Genomic DNA, 23,729 nt, shown 5'->3' with positions numbered 1-23,729 from the left:
CACTACTTGTCATTGAAGCAAACACAAGGTATTCCTCTAACCCGATGCACATAGATTCATGATAGTCTTCACTTATGCACATTGTGCTTATTTTGAACCAAGTGCTACTAGTACTCGCACCAACAAGCACATGAATAGAGAATCAAGGCTCTCCCTACCCAGCACATATTTATTGAGCCTCAAAGAACAAACTGTGTTGTACATATCAACTCATTAAGAGTAGTTCCATGTGGTACATGGATTTTTAAAGGTCTTTTGAGGACAAAAGACCTCACAGTTCTGGCATGATGACAACAAGCCAGCCTCCATTGCTTCTCTACTTATCTGTATGAGCTTGAGCAGAGCATACATAGCATGCATATTGGTGTCTAGTAGCCTGCATTTGGTCTCTTCCCAACCAGTATCCGGGAAATTTGAAGCCCTCTGCTGAAAGCTTGATTGAAAAGTATGCGAGTCTGCATGTTTTGGAAGCCCGGTAACCATGACAACACTGCCACAGGAATGAATACCATGATCCCAAGGGCAAGCTCATACAGGCGGGCCATGGAAACTATGAATGGCCACAAGGGTGTACGCTTAAGGAGATGCCTGTACACCGAAGCAATCGAAAGTAAACCCCATCCTGTGGGCACGAACGCCAGCAGGCTAAGTATTGTATCCAGGATACACTACAAGGGATTGGGCTCATACCCGCGCTCTTAGCCGCTAAAAATGACTTGTGAAGAAAAGTAGCGGGCCCGTGTATCAGCGCGTGTATAATCGCGGCCAGAGACATGCGTGTAAAACCGCGTGTAAAGTACCTCTCAGACGCGCGTATACACGGGTGTATAGCCGCGTTTTTTTACACAGACGCGTTAATACACGCCCCTATACACGCTTCTTATTATATTAGACGCGCTTATACACGGGTGTATAGCCGCATCCTGTTCAGTTCCCATGTCCCAGACACGTTTTTACTTGCGTGTATACATGCGTTTGTTTAATTTAGATGCGCTCATACACGCGTTATTGCCAGTTCATACGCGTTAATACACGCGTAATTTCCAGGGTATCCGCGTAGATACACGCGAATTTTAGCAGTTTTGACGCGTTTATACACGCGAACAGAGAGCAAAAAAAAAATCCAGAGAGTGCTATTTGGTGCCTGAATACTGTTCCAGCATTCCAGCACCCAATAGCACTCTCTGGTTTAGGGTTTTTGGTGCATTAGACCATCCCATTAGACCATCCACGAAGAACATATGCACGAGGGAGATTAAGACAAGAACGACATGAATGCATACATTGTCATTACACGATTCAAGACAGACATGAATGTAATACTATCGATCAATCAATTCAATATTACTATCAAAATTTCATACATGTATACAAGGGAGTCCATATCTCGAAGTAGCCCATGGCTTGAGTTTACAAAAAAATATATACAATCACATCCTAAATATGGAATGTGATACTACAAGTCTGAGTACTACTCAGACCCAGATGATGACTCGGTGCTCCCCCCATGCTCAGATGAGCTCGCATCGGTCGGAATGTCCGAGGAGTAGTGCTCACGTCCACCCTCTGCAGCGGCGGCCGGTGGATCATCAGCAGCTTGTGCCTGTTCAAGTAATATATAGTATATAAGTATATATATATGCAATTCAATAAACCAAAACCATTCGTTACGAATTTTCAAGTACCTGTCGACCGTATGGTCTCATGGCCAACTCAAACTGCGCGTCCGTAATACGTCCCTTGGCTCTGAAGATGGCCCACGTGTCACGTCTGCTATGCCGGCGAGCATACGCAGTATCGTGGGTTGTGGGCTTCCTCCCCGTAACCCGTCGCTGTATCATAATCAACACAATTTGTAAGATTAAAACAATTCATAGAATCAATGAATTAAGTAAACAATCAAATAAAGTGACAGGATACTTACGAACTCTGCCTCCCATGACTCGACGCCGCCAGATCCAAAATGCGAAGATCCAACGGTCTCCATCTGGATCCGTCGTGCCTCCACATGCTGCCTGCTCTTCACGCCACCCTCTGCTCGTTTCTTTGCCTCCTTCCACTCGCGTTTGTGCGCAGTGGTTTCTCGGCAGGATAGCCACCCGCAGCTACATTTAGCCGGTCATCGTACGCGAGTTTTTTAAGGTGAGATCTTTTATTACTTAAGATCTCCCTTATTCGCGTCCTCCCCATACATCCGAGAATGTAGCATGTGGGGGATTGGGGTACCGACTGTGTACAGCCTCTATCACCTCCCCAACTAATCGGCTATTTTGATCTTTAAATTTAATAAAACAATTTCTATATGAGTTTGATACTACCCCACGCATGTACTCCATTACCTCCCTCCCCCTCGCATCCATGACTATCCCGCCCCTATCCGTCACATCATAGCAAACCACTCTGTCCATCTCTCTCATCTCCTCCTCTTTTGAACTGTCTCCTCTAACTCTTCTCCCTCTATCTCCTCTCTCACCCCGTGCCCTACTACCTCCCCCACCTCCCCCACCTCCCCCACCAAAGCACCCGCCGCATCCTCCACTCCCACTCTTCCTACTGCAGTGGGTGGAGTCACGACTGGGGGATTGTCTACGTGACGGTGGCTGTGAGCCCTGACGTGACGGTGGCTCTGAGGGAGCACGTGATGGTGGCTGTGAGGGTGTACGTGAGTGTGTCTGGGACGAGGTATGTCTCCTCGGTGGACGTGGAAGAGGAGAAGCTGCATGCCGTCTCGTCGGACTCGGAGGAATAGACGGCACTGGAGTGCCCTGGATACTCGCGGTAGGGGTATAGACACCAGGCAGGGAAGGAGGGGGATGGGCATACATATACTCTGTAAGCTCAACCGGACCAGGTTGGCGCCCAAAGTGATTCATCATCTCCATCAACCAATTGCTGTACGCAAATGGATCGGATGAAGAACCTAGAATATCCATAAAGAACCTGCAACAAACATCATCATGTACATCATGGGCTGTCTCTTGACTCACACATTGTCATTACACAAGTCAATTGCCTGCAAACCATGAAATCTGAAACGCGGCAGTTTTCTGTCTGCAGAAACGCGTGTATACACCCGTCAAAAAACGCGTGTATACACCCGGCCAAAAACGCGTGTATATGCGCGTGAAAAAACTCTGCAGACAGGTTACACGCGCTCCTACACGCGTTTGTACATGCGACCTGCGAAAAAATTTTCTCGAAAAGACCGACCCCCCGACAAAGACAGAATGTCCTTATAAAAGGACCAGCCATTGTCGCCCCTGTTAGGATGCAGCAACCCAATCGTGTGCAAAAAGACAAACCCAAAGAGCAAAGAGCAAAGTAAACAAATCTGACAAAAGAGACAAGGCACAGGACAAAGTGACTCACCTCTGAAAAAGTGAGTCCTCTCTGCTCCTTCTCTGCTCCCTCCTTCTCCCGTGTGTGTGCTCCTTTCTCTGCTCCCTCCTTGCTGTTGGAAGAGGCGAAAATAGGCAAAAACGCATGCACTGTTGATTTCTAAGTTCAAAATCTATATTTGGGGAAGGCGGGCTATTTTTAGTTTAAATATGCCGCCGCGTTTATGTTCGCGTTTACGAACGCAGGTATATTCGCGTGTATAGGATTTTAGCTACGTTTATACACGCGTTTTGCAGAAATTAGCCGCGTGAATACACGCGTTTTTAGGAAGTAGCCGCGTTTATACACGCAAGTTTTAGGAGATAGCCGCGTGAATACACGCGATTTTGTGCTTTCATTAAAAATATATAATGAGTTTGTGTTTTCTGGTTTGTACACAGGATGTCATCAACCTCTTCAAGCAGTTCTGGGGAAGATGAGACAATGCGTCATCGTAATCGCGATGTGTGGTTGGGACAACGGATCAAATGTATGTGCAATCGATGTCAAGGATGCATTGTACGAGCACGTCGAATTACCTTGAATCACATCTCCATGTATGGAGAATGGAATCAAACAGGTTTAGAGGTGAGTAGATGTAAATTGATGGTATTCAAATGACTCATGGTATCCAAATTAAATTAATAGAGTTGTAACATATAATTTGATAAATTGAAGCAGGATGCAGTACCACACCCTAACATGGTACCCTACGCGCGACGAGAGCACGTAAAGCGTCGACGAGATGATGCTGGAGCTTCGGGATCTATTGTCAGAGATGAGTGGGAAAGGGACGACAATAGCCCTGCACCCCACGAAGTTGTGGAAGAGGAGGTGCTTGATGATATGGTGCAGAATCTTTTTAAGGATGATCCCAAAGGTATGGACGACGATGATATGGAACAAGAGCATCTTTATAAAGCTTCATCGACACCGGTGTTTGAAGGGTGCACATTCTCAGTTTTACGTGCTTCCCTTGAACTACTTAATATACAAACAGTTTATGGATGGAGCAATGCAAGTCTTGACGCATTGTTGAAGTAAGCATTCTAACTTATAAATTTGAATTAGTGGTTTAAGGTTTAGGATTTAAGACTAATTATAATTGATGATATTGGATGCAGGCTATTGTCAAACACGCTTCCAAAGGAAAATAGACTACCCACCTCAAGAGACATAGCGAGGCGCTATGTGACATCTCTTGGAGGACTGGATTATGATAAAATACATGCATGCGTCAATGATTGCATTCTCTTTCGTGGGACGCATAAGGAGGCTCTGACATGTCCCACTTGTGGTGAAGCAAGGTACAGAACAGATATGAAGAGTTTTGATGTACCTCGTAAAGTCTTGCGACACTTTCCTATAATTCCTCGCATCAAACACATGTTCAAGTGCAAATCCATAGCAGAGCTCATGTCATGGCATTCCTCACATCGATCGGATGATGGCATGTGGAGAATTCCCGCAGACACTCCTGCTTGGAAGCATATTGAAGATGAGTGGCCCAGCTTTAAAACAGAGCCCAGAAACTTGAGACTTGGCCTGGGTATGGATGGAGTGAATCCATTTGGTTTCAAAAGCACCGCATACAGCGTGTGGCCAGTTGTGCTGGTGAATTACAACCTTCCACCATCAATGGCGATCAAGAAGGGACATCTTATGTTATCCCTTCTAATTCCAGGGAAACATAAAGTCAAGCATATGGATGTTTATCTTGAACCACTGATTGATGAGTTGGAGGAACTATGGAGAGGTGTTGCGGTGGTGGACATTAGTAGGCCTCCCTCCTCTCGACACTTCGACTTAAAAGCAGTGTTGATGTGGACAATGCATGACTTTCCAGGATACAGCGATTGTTCTGGTAAGAATTCTAATTACCTCCCTACTCTATTACTATTGGCTATATATATTAATTAGACGGTTTGACTTTATTATTCTAACTTTTATTTATATTTTAACAGGTTTGAAAACATCGGGTAAACATGCATGTCCTGTTTGTGGTCCTTCGTTAGTACATGAGTATGCTGATGGTTTGTGTAAGACTATATTCGATAATCATCATCGATTTCTCCCCTCAGATCATCCTAAATATGTTGCTAGTAAGAGTAACATTCCTCCACAAACACTTCGTGCAAAAGATTGGAAGCGTATTTGGGAGTCTACAACTATTCTTCCTCCAGATGGCATGAACAGGTATAGTGATGTTTTTTCAATCTTGTTTTGTGTAGTCTCTAATTGGATTAAAGGTCACATAGAGCAATCCCTTGTGCAGGTACTCCATTTTTTTTCGGCTGCCATATTGGACCCATCTTAAGATCAACCATCTTCTTGATCCCATGCACATCTTCAAGAATGTGGGATCTGGTATTTGGGAACATATTACTGATAAACGAGACAATGTTAGCGTACGTGAGGACTTGCGGGTCGCAGGACGTATGCGTCAAGCTTGGCCACGAGAGGTGGGTGGGCACGTTCGTCTTCCACCTACACCATGGATTATATCAAAGAAAGAGGAGAAGCAGGTAAAGCATGCCATCACCACTTTGCGTACTCCCACTGGATGCATGAGATCATTGAAGGGAGCCTTTACAACCACTAAGAAAAGAGGCGTTGAGCAACTATATGGGTTGAAGTCCCACGATTGGCACAAGATGCTTCAAGTAAGTGTTTTCCAAGTCTTGTACGTACGTTGAAATTAAATTTTGTAATGCCATAAACCATAAATGTGCTCTTATGTGCGCAGTTCATACTACCTACTAGCATCGACCATTGTGCAAATAAGAGTTTGAAAAAATGTATTTATAAGATGGGCGACAGAACATTGATTGATGATCTCAATTTCACTTGTATCCTTAATAGTGATGTGATGAGCAGATGGGTTACAAGATATGAGGATGCAAAGACAAAAAGGCAAGCAGAAAGAGCTCTCTTTCGGAGGCAACATGGCTCTCGGAAGGCGTACCCTAAGCATCTAGCAACACTTCCGAATGATATCCATGTTGATTGGTTGCATGAGGAAATGGAGAGAGCAGAGAGTGACGAGGGGCTGCATATCACGGCGGAAGAATGGGAGTATGCACGAGGATGCATGTCAAAGGTACATAGAAGTAATGTTTTGCATTAGTTGTAAGTGATTTGCTTTTAATATTTATTCACATTGCTTACACAATATTAATATTGCTTCTATTTTGGTCCAGTGCACTATGTTCAATGCTATATGGTGTGAAGGCAAGCATTTTCGAACACAAAGAATTGATGAAAAGAGAAATACACAAGATTGCGGTGTCATTAGTAGCTTTGAGGGAGCTAATGGAAAAATGGATGATTATTGTGGCATAATCATCCAAAGCAATTGATCCAGCCACGTTGGATGATGCGCGTGTTATGGCAGTGGAGGTGGTTTGTTTGGTAGAGGAGACTTTTCCGCGAACCATTCTCACAAGTCAACTACATCTCATTGTACATTTAGTGGATGAAATTGCTTTATGTGGTACTGTGCATGCACGTTGGATGTTCTTTCTAGAGCGCTTCATGAAGACCTTAAAAGACTTTGTGAGGCAAAGTGCAAGGCCTGAAGGAAGCATGGCCGAGGGTTGGTTGATACAAGAGTCTCTTGTATATATTTCAGAATTTCTTGGTAAGGTGGACAGCTCTTTGCCACGACTATGGAGCAATGAAGAGGACTTGAGGATGACCTCTATTGTGCCTCAAGGAAAAGGACAGAGTAAAGTAATTGACAGAACATTGATTGATGATCTCAATTTCACTTGTATCCTTAATAGTGATGTGATGAGCAGATGGGTTACAAGATATGAGGATGCAAAGACAAAAAGGCAAGCAGAAAGAGCTCTCTTTCGGAGGCAACATGGCTCTCGGAAGGCGTACCCTAAGCATCTAGCAACACTTCCGAATGATATCCATGTTGATTGGTTGCATGAGGAAATGGAGAGAGCAGAGAGTGACGAGGGGCTGCATATCACGGCGGAAGAATGGGAGTATGCACGAGGATGCATGTCAAAGGTACATAGAAGTAATGTTTTGCATTAGTTGTAAGTGATTTGCTTTTAATATTTATTCACATTGCTTACACAATATTAATATTGCTTCTATTTTGGTCTAGTGCACTATGTTCAATGCTATATGGTGTGAAGGCAAGCATTTTCGAACACAAAGAATTGATGAAAAGAGAAATACACAAGATTGCGGTGTCATTAGTAGCTTTGAGGGAGCTAATGGAAAAATGGATGATTATTGTAAGCTCAACCGGACCAGGTTGGCGCCCAAAGTGATTCATCATCTCCATCAACCAATTGCTGTACGCAAATGGATCGGATGAAGAACCTGGAATATCCATAAAGAACCTGCAACAAACATCATCATGTACATCATGGGCTGTCTCTTGACTCACACATTGTCATTACACAAGTCAATTGCCTGCAAACCATGAAATCTGAAACGCGACAGTTTTCTGTCTGCAGAAACGCGTGTATACACCCGTCAAAAAACGCGTGTATACACCCGGCCAAAAACGCGTGTATATGCGCGTGAAAAAACTCTACAGACAGGTTACACGCGCTCCTACACGCGTTTGTACACGCGACATATTTAGGCTTGACTTTCGTCGCTTCTTTGTGTATGTTTTGGATGTCAAATGGCAAATGAACGTGGTGGAAAAAGGGCCTGATGCAACGATAAAACGCCATGCAAGTGGATATGTAACTATTGACTCTACAAAGTTCTGGCAAACAAAGAAAGATAGGCTCGTATTGCCACAACAATGTGAGCAGGTATGCATTTTTTTACTAATGTGTTTCATGTACATATATATCTAAGCTCGCGTACCCCTTGACTTTTGATATGCTAATTAATTACGGTACTGTGTGTATTTGAGTAGGTTATCTATCTACCAATGGTGCATGACATCAAATGGTGGTACGTCATCCCTATTGCACCACGTTCCAAAGTGATGTATAATACATTCACTGATATGGAGCATATGGAGGATGTAACAAGCCGCAATGAAGATGACGTCGAACATGCCATTGAAGATGTTGTGATCGATGATCAAGAAATAAGAGATGATCGTGATAATGAGGATGAGCATGCCATTTCTCATGATCATGAGAATGACCCTACCATTGAGGATGATGGTGATGTTGATGAGGATGATCAGGACATCGATACCATTATCAATGGAGTACAGAATATCGATAGTGGAATAAATTTAATCGTAGCCTTACCAATTGATCAAATGGATATTGATGTTGATCGTTTGACAAGGATGGATCTTATTGAAGATGAGATCGAACCCTAACCAATCCGTCACTGTATGTTCTAAATTGATGACATTTCTATCATCTCATATGCATGATTTATTTTTGAATATATTTCATTGTTGTAAATGCATGTAGTGGGATTGTGTAATGATGTATACTGTAATGTACTATGAGATGGTTTAAGGAAAATAGTTTTTAATTTTGTTAAGGAATTCAGTTTTTTTTCAGTTTTTCTCTGCCATGCGTGTATTAATCCGTGTACAGTGGCGTGTATTTATCCGTGTATAATAGCGAGTATTACCCCGTAAATATTATCGTGTATTTATGCGTGTATTACTGCGTGTATATAAACGCATTTATACACGCGTTGATAAATGCAAATATACATGCGAACTTAAATGCTAAAATACACGCGCCCGATTTTATTCAAATACAAGCGCGACCATACACGCGTTCGTAATTTATCGCGTGTATGAAACGCGTGTATGGCAGCATTGTCTTGTAGTGATATGGAAAGAAGTCAGCTTCACCAGCAGTATGAGCACCACAACAACACCCACTGCTACTGAGGCCTGGATCAGTCTGTAATAGATGTGTTTTTTTACTGAGAACCTAACTGCAGCAAGTGACAAGATGATGTAAATCACTGCAACCACAACCATATAGACCCAAGATAGAAGGTAAACAAGGATGCTCTTACTGTTACCAGCAATATCGAGCTGGTATACTACACCATACTGTAGGAAGAGGAAGCGCAAATTCAACACCACCTCGAAAACCTTCCCCCAGAACCCTGTGTTCCTCAGATGATCTTGTTCCTCGTCCCACCAGATCTCCCAACTTTTCTCTGACTTGGTCGCGATGCCTTTCCTGTACCAGATCCAATCCAAGAAGTCCTCAAAATCCCCAACTGTTTTCAGCCAATCAAAACCAGAAGGGTTGAATAGAAATGGCCCCATGATCCAGGAAAGGGCCAAAAACCAACTTGAAAATGTGATGAGGATGTAAGCTGTGGTATTGGCACCGACATTATTACCATCCTGCACTGTATCAACATCCCGCACTTTTTCACCATCCTGCACTTTATCACCACTATCCTGCACTTTATCACCACCATCCTGCTTTTTATCACCATCGTGCACTTTATTTACACCATCATGCTTTTTATCACTATCTTGCAGTGTATCACCATTCTGGTTTGTGAGGACATATTGCCAGATATTTCAGCTAGTCCATCCACACTAACAGTGTCTGCAATGAGAAATTTCATACATTGGAAAAGAAATGAATGAAATACATAACAATGAGAGATATATAAGAAACAAAATAGTCGAACTCTTTTCATTCATTAAATAGAAAATGTCAACAATTTGGTTATAGAGCCAGAATGGCTATTGATGTGACAAACCCAAAAAAGGGGGTAGACATGCATTCATGGGGAGAACTAGCAGAATTTAGGGTTGCAATCTTTTTCTGACTTTGGCAGTAGCACCTTTTCGTCCTGATCCTTCAGAGATATTGGCAGGTTCCTCCTTGTCCAGTTGATCATCTGTTATATTGGAAGCTTGCTTGAAGTTGGAGGACGCTGGCTAGAAGATCCTCCTGCATGGAAAGCAATCATTAGCAAGTGAAAACATATAAGTCTACATTCAATTATAAAAGTGAACACAACCTTTCATTTTCCTCTTTCTTCCCCTTTTCAACATTTTAAAGGCTTGTAGCAGCAGTGAAGGACTCTCTTCTTGATGATTCTCCTTGTCCATGTCACTATCTACAGGACTCTACACCCAAGTCCACAAGTTCTCTCTCCTTGATAGTGTCATCCTTTGGATCAGGTTCCTTGTTTTACGGTCTCAAGTTCCGTGTTCAACTGTAAATTTTGTACATTACAACCTGGTGTTGAAAAAACTTCATCCATTGGCTGAATGTTTTTGGCATCCTCATTATCTGCAATAAATTCAATCATTAGAAAATATTTTCCCACCTTAGTAGACAGTAAACCATACCAAATTGAAAGTAAACCCTCACAACTTAACACAAGCTCTATCGATTCCAGCTATAAAAGTTACATACTAGAAGCTATCATACTTACCTTCAAACCTCGGAGGCCTTGGTAGCTTTCAGCATGCCTTAACATCTTGGTAGCTTTTAGCATGGAAGACTCAAGCACATCTTGGTAGCTTTTAGGCATCCCTTGGTAGCTATTACCAGGCTTCCAAGGGTAGCTGTTAGGCTTCCAAAGGTTGCTGCCAGGCTTCAAAGGGTAGCTATCAGGCTTTTAAGGATAGTTGAGAGGCTTCAAGGGATAGTTACTAGGTACCTACGAGGCTTCCATGGGGAACCTCTCAGGCTTTTAAGGGTAGCTGAAAAGCTAGAAGATAGCTACCAGGTAACTACCATGATTCCAAATGTAACTTTTAGGATATTAAGGGTAGCTGACAGGCTTTGAAAGTAGCTACCAAGCTTTCAAGGGTTAACACTAGTCTTCAAAGAGTAGCTATCAGGCTTCAAAGGGTAGCTATCAGGCTTTTAAGGGTAGCTGATAGCCTTTCCAGGTAGCTACCAGGTAGCTAATCTAAGGGTTAATATCAGTCTTCAAAGGGTATCTACCTATCAGGCATCAAAGGGTATCTACCTATCAGGCATCAAAGGGTATCTACCTATCAGGCATCAAAGGGTAAATTCCTAACTACACTGCTAGCTACCAGGACTATAGTGGTGGCTACCATGACTCTATTAGCAACTACTAGATTCCCTTGGTAGCTTCCATGCTATCCTTGAAAGCTTTCCGGCTTGCCTTGGTAGCTTCCATGCCTTACTTGGTCGTTTCCATGCTTTCATTCAACGCTTTCAAGCTCGTCTTGGTAGTCAATGTCTTGGTAGTCAATGTCTTGGTAGTCATAGGTAGCTACTAGGTTTCCAAGGGTACCTGTCAGGCTTTTAAGGGTTGATACCAGGTAGCCACCAGGCTTCAATGTAGTAGCTCTCAAGATTTTATAGGTAGCTGCCAAGTAACTACTACCAGGATTTCAAGCTTATAAGGGTATCTGATAGGCTTACCAGATAGCCACCAAGCTTCCAAGGGTTAATAGCAATCTTTAAAGTGTAGCTACTAGGCATGAAAGGGTAATTTCGATGACTACACTGGGAGCTACCAGAACTCTATTGGTGGCTACCATGACTATTGGTAGCTACCAAGATTCCCTTGGTAGCTTCCATGATGTACTTGAAAGCTTTCAGGCTTGCCTTGGTAGCTTCTAGGCTCTACTTGGTAGTTTCCATGCTTTCATTCAAAGCTTTGTAGCCTTGCCTTAGTAGCTGTTGGCAGCAAAGTCTTGGTAGCTACCAGGATTTAAAGGGTAGATACCAGGTACCTACCAGGCTTCAATGGGGTAGCTCTCACGCTATTCAGGATAGCTGACAAGCTTCAAGGGCAGGTAGCAAGAAAATACCAAGCTTCCCAGGGTAGCTATTAGGCTCTTAAAGGTGGCTGATAGGCTTCAAAACTAGCTAACAGGTAGCTATTAGGTTTCCAAGGGTTAATACCAGTCTTCAAAGTAAAAGCTACCAGCCACACTGGTATCTACTAGTCCAGGTAGGCACTCACAACTACCAAATAAGCAGTTACAGTCACCAAAGGAATAGACCTGTACATGTACTCTTATTTGTGTTAGCTTCTAGGCTCACAATCTAGCTACCAGTCCATCAATGTAGCTCCCAAGCAGCATAAGATAGCTACCTTGCTACCAGAATCAGCCTGCCATGCTACAGATGACAACTCTAGGTGTGGTACCATTTATCCACATGCATCTTACCCTCACCCACCTTACAAAAAGGTACACAAAAAAACCAATAATGAAGACAAGGGTTAGAGAGCATAACGGTATGGTACGTACCGTGGGAAAAGCACGATTTGGCAGCAATGTTTGGAAGCATGGAGGGTACTGTGCTTCGTGACTCCCTTGCATAACCGGGGGCATCAATGTGGCCAAGCATCACTAAAGACCTTGTACCAGGCGAGATCCTTTGCGTGCACCCCATAGCCATGCAAATCTCTTTGCTTGTAGCAAGGTGAGAAAAACAATAAATATGATAAGCATGACCACAAGGAAGTATGAACATGCAAAGACCATCTGCATCATACATGACCAATCCACAAGTAGAACAAATATTGTGCGCATCCGATAAGCCCAGATCTGCATGTGGTAATTTAGGTGTTGGCAAGGATAGGAACACTTTGTTCCTTCTTGCCTGCATGTCTTTCACAAAATCCACGTGAGCACGCACATGCATCTCTATTTGTTTTGCATTTTCTAGAAACTCTTGACTTTCATAGCCCGCACTAGCAGGAACAGTACCCATAAAAACTCCATCCACAGTTTGGATGGTCAGCGACAATCTGTCCACTTTCATCCTCAGCTCCTGTAACTTCCCAACATCTGCTGGGTCATGGGAAGCTTTTGCAACTCAGATTGTGCATCTTCTTCCAACTATCTTTTCAAACTACTAACCAGGAGTTGTGCCCCTTCATCTCGATGCATATCCGCTTTGTACTTGTCAACTTTTATCGTAGCTTCGTTGAGCTCTGACAAGGCATGAGCATATTTCCTTTCAAGCACCTCAATTATTCCGTCCAACACAGCAATTGCCTCTGAGTCCACATGCATATTTTGTACTGTCTCTGATTGCTCAAGAGGCTTCACCTGTTCAAACCTAGAGGTATGCGGTGCAGAGGAAGCATGGAAAATAGACCATCGGTGCTTCTTTGCTTGTAGCTTCTTTGCATCCATAGCCGCTATCATGCTCTCAGAAAATAAAGCCCAATTGACTGGCCCTTTTGTACACTCATGCAGAAAACCTCTTGCAAATGCCTTGGTCACCTCCATCCCATACTATGCTGGGAGGTCCCTGATATACCGAAGTAAAAAGGGTGTAGAACCTGGGCCACAACTCTAGCTTCAAAGTCCTGCATTTTACTTTACTGCCCCTTCTTGGCACCTCATCAAAACATGATAGCCAATCTGCATCTGTAAAATTAGCCTCACCCAATGTTCGCGCATCCACTCCAGAATTTGAAAGACCGTAGACTTCATGTGCTTGGGCTTTGGTCATACAGAAAATTGACTTTCTTTCAAACTGGACATATGGAGGGTACCAACGTGATTTGCCCTGCAACATTCCATAGCACAACTAGAACCAGTCCAACACATTTATACTAACATATTTTCATGTATGATCTACTTGCTTTAGACATGCACCTTCCATATATATGCATGAGGCTACAAGTATGCTTATGTCAACAATGCTTGTGTGCATGTATAGAAAGTGTGGGAGTATCAAAGGTGTAGAAATGGTGTTCTCTAGTGTGTTGTCAGCATGCAATATGCAATGTAGTGTCACTAAAACTCAATAAAGCACTATTGCCCACAACTTGAATTTTTCAAGGGATGTTTAGGTATGCAACACACTTATTACAATACACGACAAGTGAGGAGTCATTATTGAAGCAAAAAATTTGTTTTGTAAGGTATTCAATAGAGACATTGTTTCATGGATGACATTGTGAGCACACTCACTCCATTACCCCCTGGAACAGCATGGTAATACCCTAGCATGCATGTGCAACACACCTCTAGAAAAATTCACACAAGCCAGGCACCTGAACAAAAATTGGCTGCACAACAATATGTGTAAAGATGCTCACCTCTGTGCATGGAATGGCATCTGAGCCCAGCTGCATGTTGAACTTCTTCCTTGGTGTAGTAGGTGATTTGGGTGAAAGAGGATAATGCCCCATTCTTATAGCTTCTTTGGCCTTTGCTGCAGCTGAGAAAGGAGAGGAGGAAGTTAGCACCCTGTGAGATTCCCTAGCTGGGGATGGCTCTGGAGAAGATTCAAAGCCTGAGGGCGCAGGAGAAGAAGTGGGAGAGGAAGTTCTGCCTGCAGCATTTTCCCTGTGTGTCCTGGTGTCTAACCTCCCTCTCGGCTGCTTTCTTGTTGCTCTCAAGCTTCTAGCATTTCCACGCTGGCAAGCTTTCCCCCCAGACGAGGGCCCCTGCTGCTACAACCGACGGGCACTCCTCATGATGGTTGTGAGACATGCAAAGGTAGTGCCCCCACTCCTTTGATTTTGCCGCACCCTGAATTGAATTTAAAATAAAAAACTTATTGAAGTCTTTTAAAATTCCCAACATTCCTATGGCTACCAACTAAGCTACCTCCTAGCTCCCAACCCTGAAATCTGGTAGCTAGTGTACCACCTATTCATGCATATACCCATGTATCTCATATCATAAGATGGATGAAAAGAGGTGAGTGAAAGAGTGGATTGTACTCATTTTAGTTTTTAAGTGAACCACCATGAATTTGCTAAGGTAGTTACATGTGTGTGCACACAGGTCTTTGTTTTTGTCATTGCCATCCTCTTGCCATATGTACACACCTCCATCACACTACGTCTAGTCGATCGAAGTATGACAGTCGTGGCGGTGAGGTAGCTACTGATCACCTAGGTTTTAAGGTGGATGACAATGTCTTCATAGAATCGAAACCGTGAGAGGGAACCCACCCATACATGTTGGATGTAGATGAGAATCGCATTTGATATGTTATTGAGCATAGTGAGAATTTTGTAAGATAAGACTAGAGCTTCGTCTATGGCATTCAGTTCATTGCAATTTGTTTCAAGTAGAGCTCCCCATATGTAGCCACCTTACTCCATCATCAGCCACACCACCCTCTTTGATGTAATCCATATCTTGTAATGACAAAAAAATTTTGATTTTTACATTATTTTAATGCAATTTTGTGCACTTAACTTGGAGCTATGACATTGTAGTTGAAGTGGCATGACATTTTAGATAATTGAGTTAACAATAGAGAGATGGAGCAAGTTGGAGAGAGATGGAGAGGGAGAGAGAGATATTGAGTGAGAGAGAAAGTTTGAGTTTGAGAGGGAGATAAGTTTGAGTGAGAGGGAGATTGTGTTGTCTTTATATGCTCTTTATATGCCGTAAGTCATCCACATACATATTGGATATTTTTTATTTGCTTTTAAAAGTTATTTTTATATTATATTTCTGAAACCTATAAATAGAATAAAGTTTATCATTAACCACTACTCTTATTTGAGGGATACATCCCACCCACCCCTTATTTCTTTAAATATTGTCATAGGTTGGGCATACACTCTATTTCCGTGGCTTCATTCACCAATCCCTCTCATAATACAATGTTTGCAAGTATCTTAATTAAAGATCTTGTATCTTTTATGCACCTCTTGATTCAAAGTTGTGTGCAACTACAGTGATTGCTAGCCAGTGATGGTATTTATTGCAAGAAGGCCTTATGCTTGGCTTTTTCAAGCAATATACTTAGAGAGAGAGAGAGAGAGAGAGAGAGAGAGAGAGAGAGAGAGAGCACCGGTGTGTGTGTGTAAGGGGCTATGTTTGAGGCTTGTATAGATATACACATTAATCTCATATTAGGTTTACAGAAATCTTGCTCTCGGTTGGTGCATGCATGGCTCTAAAGCATACAAAGGTTCTAATATGTTGGCCAACCCCTTGATTCAAAGTTGTGTGCAACTACAGTGATTGCCAGCCAGTGATGGTATTTATTGCAAGAAGGCCTTATGCTTGTCTTTTTCAAGCTCTACTTGAAAAAAGCACTACTTGTCATCATTGAAGCAAACACAAGGTATTCCTCTAACCCCATGCACATAGATTCATGATAGTCTTCACTTACGCACATTGTGCTTATTTTGAACCAAGTGCTACTAGTACTCACACCAACAAGCACATGAATAGAGAATCAAGGCTCTCCCTACCCAGCACATATTTATTGAGCCTCAAAGAACAAACTCTGTGTTGTACATATCAACTCATTAAGAGTAGTTCCATGTGGAACATGGATTTTTTAAGGTCTTTTGAGGACAAAAGACCTCACACTTCTGGCATGATGACAACAAGCCAGCCTCCATTGCTTCTCCACTTATCTGTATGAGCTTGAGCAGAGCATACATAGCATGCATATTGGTGTCTAGTAGCCTGCATTTGGTCTCTTCCCAACCAGTATCCGGGAAATTTGAAGCCCTCTGCTGAAAGCTTGATTGAAAAGTATGCGAGTCTGCATGTTTTGGAAGCCCGGCAACCATGACAACACTGCCACAGGAATGAATACCATGATCCCAAGGGCAAGCTCATACAGGCGGGCCATGGAAACGATGAATGGCCACAAGGGTGTACGCTTAAGGAGATGCCTGTACACCGAAGCAATCGAAAGTAAACCCCATCCTGTGGGCACGAACGCCAGCAGGCTAAGTATTGTATCCAGGATATGGAAAGAAGTCAGCTTCACCAGCAGTATGAGCACCACAACAACACCCACTGCTACTGAGGCCTGGATCAGTCTGTAATAGATGTGTTTTTTTACTGAGAACCTAACTGCAGCAAGTGACAAGATGATGTAAATCACTGCAACCACAACCATATAGACCCAAGATAGAAGGTAAACAAGGATGCTCTTACTGTTACCAGCAATATGGAGCTGGTATACTACACCATACTGTAGGAAGAGGAAGCGCAAATTCAACACCACCTCGAAAACCTTCCCCCAGAACCCTGTGTTCCTCAGATGATCTTGTTCCTCGTCCCACCAGATCTCCCAACTTTTCTCTGACTTGGTCGCGATGCCTTTCCTGTACCAGATCCAATCCAAGAAGTCCTCAAAATCCCCAACTGTTTTCAGCCAATCAAAACCAGAAGGGTTGAATAGAAATGGCCCCATGATCCAGGAAAGGGCCAAAAACCAACTTGAAAATGTGATGAGGATGTAAGCTGTGGTATTGGCACCGACAGCACCAAAGGACTGGTATATCACAAGAAGAAGAATGAGTTCCACACCCTTGACGAAATGGCTTCTTGCAAACAGCCTGTAGATGTGGGCGAACTTCTCATGCACCACCACAAATCCACGACCAGTAGCGCGGTACTTTGCGCCACCATGAAGCACAGTCCTGCCAAAGAAGTGGGCTCTTGTCCCTAGCGAGAACGTGAAGAAGACAGACGAAAGCTGCAATTGCATGGTGAGGAAATCCCATATTGCAGAAGTAAAGCCACGTTCGATGGTGTTTTCAACAATCATGGGCAGAGCAGTAAATATTCCAAGCTGAACGATGAACTGCTGGTTGAGAGAGGCAGTGAGGGCACGGTTGGCAAAAACACCCTTCCCTTGGATTGATTTGTCTAGTCCACTGAGGGCTATGTACACTCTACCCCATAAGAAAGCATACACTGTGAGCACCACCATCATGTTGCTGATGAAAAAGCCAACCGTGGTGTAGTAGAATGAAAGCATGCGGAAAAAGTCCAGACGGTGACCCAAACGGTAGACATCCCGGCTCAGGATCTGTTCACCATTCCCGCTGGCAACCTTAGCCTCGAAAAGGGCTATCTGATTCAGGCCTACATCTCTGCCCTTGCCTGCCTGGATGTATTCATGATGGGTCACATTGCCTCCTCTCAATGTACAATTGAACCCTGCAAAGATGTCCTCACTGATGTTGATTACCCTGGATGCCTTGCTGATGCCTCCCCTTGTCAGAAACCAGAGGCGATCGAACACATCTGGGTGACCATAATGCATTCGCACCTTTAAAGGATTTGCAAGCACCCGCTGGCCCAGTGTGACAAAACTGGTCTCTTGAGCGGACATGAAAGATGCCAAAGATGAGACAGAACCAGTGAAGACGTGCTCTCGAACACCTAAAATCTGTGGCCGCCGCAAACCATGATGCACAGTGAACTCCTGGAGCAGATTGCGAGCTTTAAGTGCCTCCTCAAAGTAGTTGTCCTGGTTCATGTCAATGGTCTGCAAGGCATCTCCCCTCGTGAATATAGCAGCGTGGTTTTGATTTTCTGGCTTTCCTTCACCCAGCTTCAGAGGCCCCGGTAGTTTTATTCTGTAGATTTCAACTTCCTTCTCCAGGAGGGGATCATACTTCACAAGGACAGAGAAGTACTGCTTTGAAATGCCATCTGTAATCACCTCATCAACATATGCAATCCTGAGGGGATTGTGTGTTTTCATGAGGAACAAGATGTCCTCTGCTTGCACTTCTCTCTTGGCTTTCTGAGCACCGTAGATTTGGCACGTGACCACATAGGTGAATTTCATGTTGGCAAGAGCTTCCTGCTGAGCCTCCTTGAAGAGCCCACCAACACCACTTCTTGTGCGGTTGAGAACCCAGTGATGGCTTGAGCTAGGGGAGGCATGCTGAGCAGAGAGCTTATCGGCGCTTTCCCTTCTGATTGAGAGAGCAGCCAGAAGCTCCCTGCCTTCTTGCATCTCCACTTGAGATGCCCCATCCAAGTAAGCAAGAAGTTTTAGTGCTTTGTGATAGTACATCATGCCTCGAACTGTGCGAGCCAGGGTCTGCCCTCTATATGAAGCCCACAACCTGAGCTGCAAGGACTTGTCCAGTTTCCAAAGCTCCTTGTCATCCTTCACATCCATGTCACGGCGCATGCGCTCCTTGAAGTTATCCCATTCATCCTGGAAGATTTTCTGAAGATAATAAAGGATGGAGATCCCATCCTCATTTTCGTCCAGCAGTTTTTCTTTGCTGTACATGACATCCTCATTGTAGTAGGGCGTCAGGACACTGAAGGCAAGCATCTTCTCTACTGTAGGTGCATGGGGCATGTTCATGAACAATGAATTGCTGAAAAAGGCAATGCGCCGCCGGGCTTCAAGATTCTTTGGAACATCATTCATGGATTCTTCTGTGCTAAGAGTAGTTTTGAACCTCCTCAGCTGACGAAAGAAGGATGCATCCCCTAAGTCTGGAAGCTCGACCACATCTGCAAACAAAAGCTCTGCTGCCAACTCGGAAACATGCTGCGACTCCAGAGGCTGCTTTCTCAGATCACGGACCACAACTTCATACAGGTTCTGCAATGCACGCACCACAGCTAGAAGGTCATCGGGCCCAAGCTTCCTTTTGTCCAGGAGTGTAACAAGAGCCAAAACCTGCTTATGAACTTCAGGCAGCTCTTTCACCGCGTAGTCCTGTAAAAATGTGCCAGATTCCAAAGAATATTGGATGCCTGACAAGAGTCTTTCCACCAAGCGATGCTCATTGCTCCCCTCCTTGATGATTCTCCGGAGAATGTGTCTGATACTGTCATAGCATTCTATTACTGCACACCTCCGGTACTCGATTTTGCAGATCTTCCTCCACAGCCGTTTGTCATCTGAGCCATGCCATTTTGCAACCTGTCCCACACAAAGACGCAGTTCATTGGACAGGAGTACAGAGGGCCACTGAATCACACTTATGTTCCACGCAGGGGCCGGAATCTCCAACAGCTGCAACTCCCAATCACTGACAAGGTCCTCCTCCCTGAAGATGCTTATGATGGAGTTCCACATGAAAGCAAACTTCCCAGCCTCTAGGGAATCTGTAGCATGCCTCTTGTAATTGGCGCCCAATCCATACCTGAGCTTGAGCCTGCGCCAAGCGTTTCTAATGGTGGCTAACCAGCTGCCCCATGCTTTGATTGGCAGCAGCGACTCCTCGGGAATGAGGTTGAAGGCGACTGCGCTGGCGAAAAAGGGGAACCGCAGCTTCAGCTGCTGCATATTGCGGATTTCTCCGAGATGCGCGAACAGCCCCACCAGAGCACCAGCAAAGGAGGAGAACACCGTGTACCAGATCTGCATGTCCATGAAGTAGATCAGCAGCACAGGCGCCCACAGTACAGAGACCGCAAATCTATTGCTGCCTTTACCCCAGAACTCATGCCATGCATAATTGATGTTGCTCAAAGCCCACAGCTCCTTGGTGGGTTCAACCAGCGGCCTGATTTGCAGGAAGTAGCTGAAGGAGAACTTGACCAGAAAGACAACCAGCCAGAAGAGAGTGTACTTGATGTTGTCCCAGATCCCCTCACGAAGGCCACGGCCAACGAGCCAGCGAGACTGAAACCACCATGTCAAGGCATGGAAGATCCTCCATTCAGATTTCTCCACAAAGTTTCTGATCCACGGAAGGATGAAGAGGGTGAGTGCAAGAATTTCTGGCAGGATGAACACCACGGCAGCCTCAAGGAACCGTATGAAGGCAGTGTTAGCACCAGCAGACCAGCCACCCACACTGTGCCTCTCCTTCCACATCTTAGTGTAGAGGACAACAAACACCAGGGTCCAGACAGATGCAGCAGCAATTTTCAAGAGCATGCGCAGGCCAATGAGCATGGTGTCAACAGTAATGAGCTGGTACTGCATGGCCATATCCAGCAGACATTGGAGAATGCGCAAGCCTCCCCAAGTGATGAAGATGCTCAGAATTCTTGCTTGGACATCACGGTCCACAAGCTGTGTCCAAGGGTTTCTGTCACTGTGAAAGGCCATAATGATCATGGCCTGCAACAGAAGGATGTAGCCCGTCCACAGGTGATCAAAGCTTCGGAAGATGTTCCAGAAGGAGCGCTGCTCGACGAAGCCCGTCTTTCCAACCTTGCGCTGCTGGCTAGATGGTTCTGCCATGAAAGAGCAAGATAGATTCAATGGCCATGAAAGCTGCGTGAAGCACCTCTTGGACCAAAAGAACTCATTCATGTCATCATAGTTTCGCCAGGCAGAGTGGGGAGCTTTTCCATCACGAGAAGCCTCGGCCTCTGCCTTGACAATCTTGTAAAGGGGAGTGACGACCCTGATGCGGAAGGCATTCTCGCTAGAGTAGACGGGCCTTGATGGTTGAGCTGCATCATTGATGTAGTGTTCCAGAACCTTATTCATCTCACTGGCCATGTTGTGGAAGATGAAGCAGAGGCATTCGGGCATGAACCTAAGGTTAGCAGCCTCCCCCCAGATGAGGAGATAGAGGGAGGTGTAGAGAAGCTCCCGCTGCTCTTGCACCTCATTGTTCCTTGGCAGCCAGAGATTATTTGCTTTGCCCAAGAAGGAGCACCAGCTGATGTAGTTCTTGAGTACCTTCTTCATCAGCTTGTGTACCACCCTTCCATCCAGGCGATCAATGGGATCCGGAGGGGGCTGGAACCGCATCTGGTCATTTGCAAGCAACATAACTATGTGCTCACGTTGATTCTTCACATTGCCTGCTTGGAAGCCGAAGAGCAAAGCAAGCCAATCCAGCAGATCCATGCGCTGCCTCCAACCTTCGGGCCTAGCCAGCTCTCCGACTGCTTGCAGAGCAGCACAGGCCGCTCGAACCTCGGGAAAGCGCACTGCATCATTGTCTGCCAGCATGTCATGCAATGGCAAAATGTTGAAGGTCTCTTCTTCGACCTCCAGCTCCACGTCTTGATACCTAGCAGGCCTCCTGTTTTCCACATCTTGATCTTCCCAGCGATCCATGGAAGAAGATCTCTCTTCTCCCCTGTGCAAAACGTGCAAGATAACATCAAGCACGCGCACACACACACACAGAAACAAACAAACAAACAAAACTAGAAACAGAAACGAAAAGTTTTGTGCGCCCCTCATCATGGGCTGCAAAAATGGAGGAACGGAAATAAAAAGGAAGAAATGTACCTCTGGATTGCTGCAATGAGCTACGCCAACGAAGTGCAAACTTTGCTTCTGTTAAACCCTTGAACAATGCAGCACCCTTCTAATTGAGATTGAGAAGATTAAGAGGCTGAGCCCATAGCAGATAAAGAGATTGAGCCCATAGCAGAGGCTTTAAACCCCATAACAGATCGTGCTACTTTGAGGCTTTAAACCCCATAGCAGATGCCACTACTTTGAGGCTTTAAACCCCATAGCAGATGCCACTACTTTGAGGCTTTAAACTCCATATTAGATGCTGAATTGAGCTTTTTCCTCCTCTTGGATGAAAGGAAGCAAAACATTGTGCAGCAATGAAGCAGGCTTCCTGATGCTGCTGCTCGGTATACGCGATCACGAATTTCCTGCAGGAAGCTAAAGAAAGGAAGGGAGCGGAGCTGTAGGAGTGGAGATGAAAAGACTGTTGTTTTTCTTCTTTTTTTTGGAGTTGAAATTGCCAAAACCCGCAAAACAAATTTACTTGGCTCGACGTGCGACGTGGCGCCCACGTGGCGTTGACTTTTGAGTATCTCAATGCCTTAAATCGTGTGGGGCGATCCCCGTGCCAACATGGGCGTCCTCGTCCTAAACGAGCAGCCACATTCGATTGGATTGAGGACCGGCCGTGCGTCCGGACTTTCAACTTCCAATCATTTAAGCTCCTGTTCACACGCCTCCCCAAACTGAGAAGAAATGGCACATTACTATCTTTCAACCAGTGAAAACGTATCAAATTTTATTCCCTAAAAAAAGGTTTGCAAAAATCCTTGGGTGGTTTTCTTTAATTTCAATAGCTAAAAATAAAGTATAAACTTTAATGCCCTTTGAATTGTTGCATACCAACATTGTTTGCCTATTTTGAACAAACATTCAAATACACTAAAAACTATTCTTTACATGCATTTTCCCAAAAAATTGCTTTTTGACAGGCAAGATAGCTCACCTAGGGACATAAACATAGTTTGTTGTAGAGGCAAGATTTGTGGAGCACTTCATGAAAAAGACATCGGCTCATCTAAGGTATAGAGACATATCAACTCATCATCCTTGATTCAATTCTGATTTAAAAAACCACGCTCACATGAAATGGTACGAGTTGGCATTTCAAGAATGATTTGCCAAAGTCTTATCAAATTTGGATAAGCATAAATATAATATAACCAAGCACTTTATTCCAAGCCTTATGAAAAGTAGCTCTAGAACATGCATTCATCAAGGTAAGAGTAAACTCAACATACTCTCTATCCCACACTCACTCTTATCTATTGGCAGGCGCTCTCTATATCCAAACTTTTTGAACGTAAGGAAGGAGGGGGCGGGGGGTCTAATAGTAGTAGAGCAACATTCTCTATACATAGAGACGCGGGTTTAATTTCGGCCCATCCACCTCCCCTCACTTTGCAAAGGGATGAGGTAAATAAACGTGTGTGTAAGGAACTTTTTGAACAAGGGAGTCTATGCTAGTTACCCCTTAGATCCTCATTTGTGCCATAACTTTTG

At 44.3% G+C, this 23,729-nt stretch overlaps 1 protein-coding gene and 1 pseudogene across 1 annotated transcript; both read right to left on the bottom strand.

The window, feature by feature from the left end:
- Positions 1-309: 309 nt before the first annotated feature.
- LOC147620232 (callose synthase 11-like) lies at positions 310-13,543 on the bottom strand. The gene is made up of 5 exons (XM_086772606.1): positions 13,169-13,543; positions 12,909-13,079; positions 12,671-12,790; positions 9,171-9,733; positions 310-669 (listed from the first exon to the last, which is right to left on the bottom strand). The coding sequence occupies exons 1-5, from the start codon at positions 13,541-13,543 to the stop codon at positions 369-371; spliced, it is 1,530 nt and encodes a 509-aa protein (XP_086628732.1). The 3' UTR covers positions 310-368.
- A 2,619-nt stretch (positions 13,544-16,162) lies between these two features.
- LOC147620231 (callose synthase 12 pseudogene) lies at positions 16,163-22,049 on the bottom strand (annotated as a pseudogene).
- Positions 22,050-23,729: the final 1,680 nt, after the last annotated feature.

The sequence above is a fragment of the Cibotium barometz genome, chromosome 32 (assembly GCF_041138505.1).
Source record: "Cibotium barometz isolate CiBa-2024 chromosome 32, ASM4113850v1, whole genome shotgun sequence".
NCBI lineage: Eukaryota > Viridiplantae > Streptophyta > Polypodiopsida > Cyatheales > Cibotiaceae > Cibotium > Cibotium barometz.
Note: the sequence above shows the minus strand (reverse complement) of the source record. Positions and strands in the feature narration are given on the sequence as shown.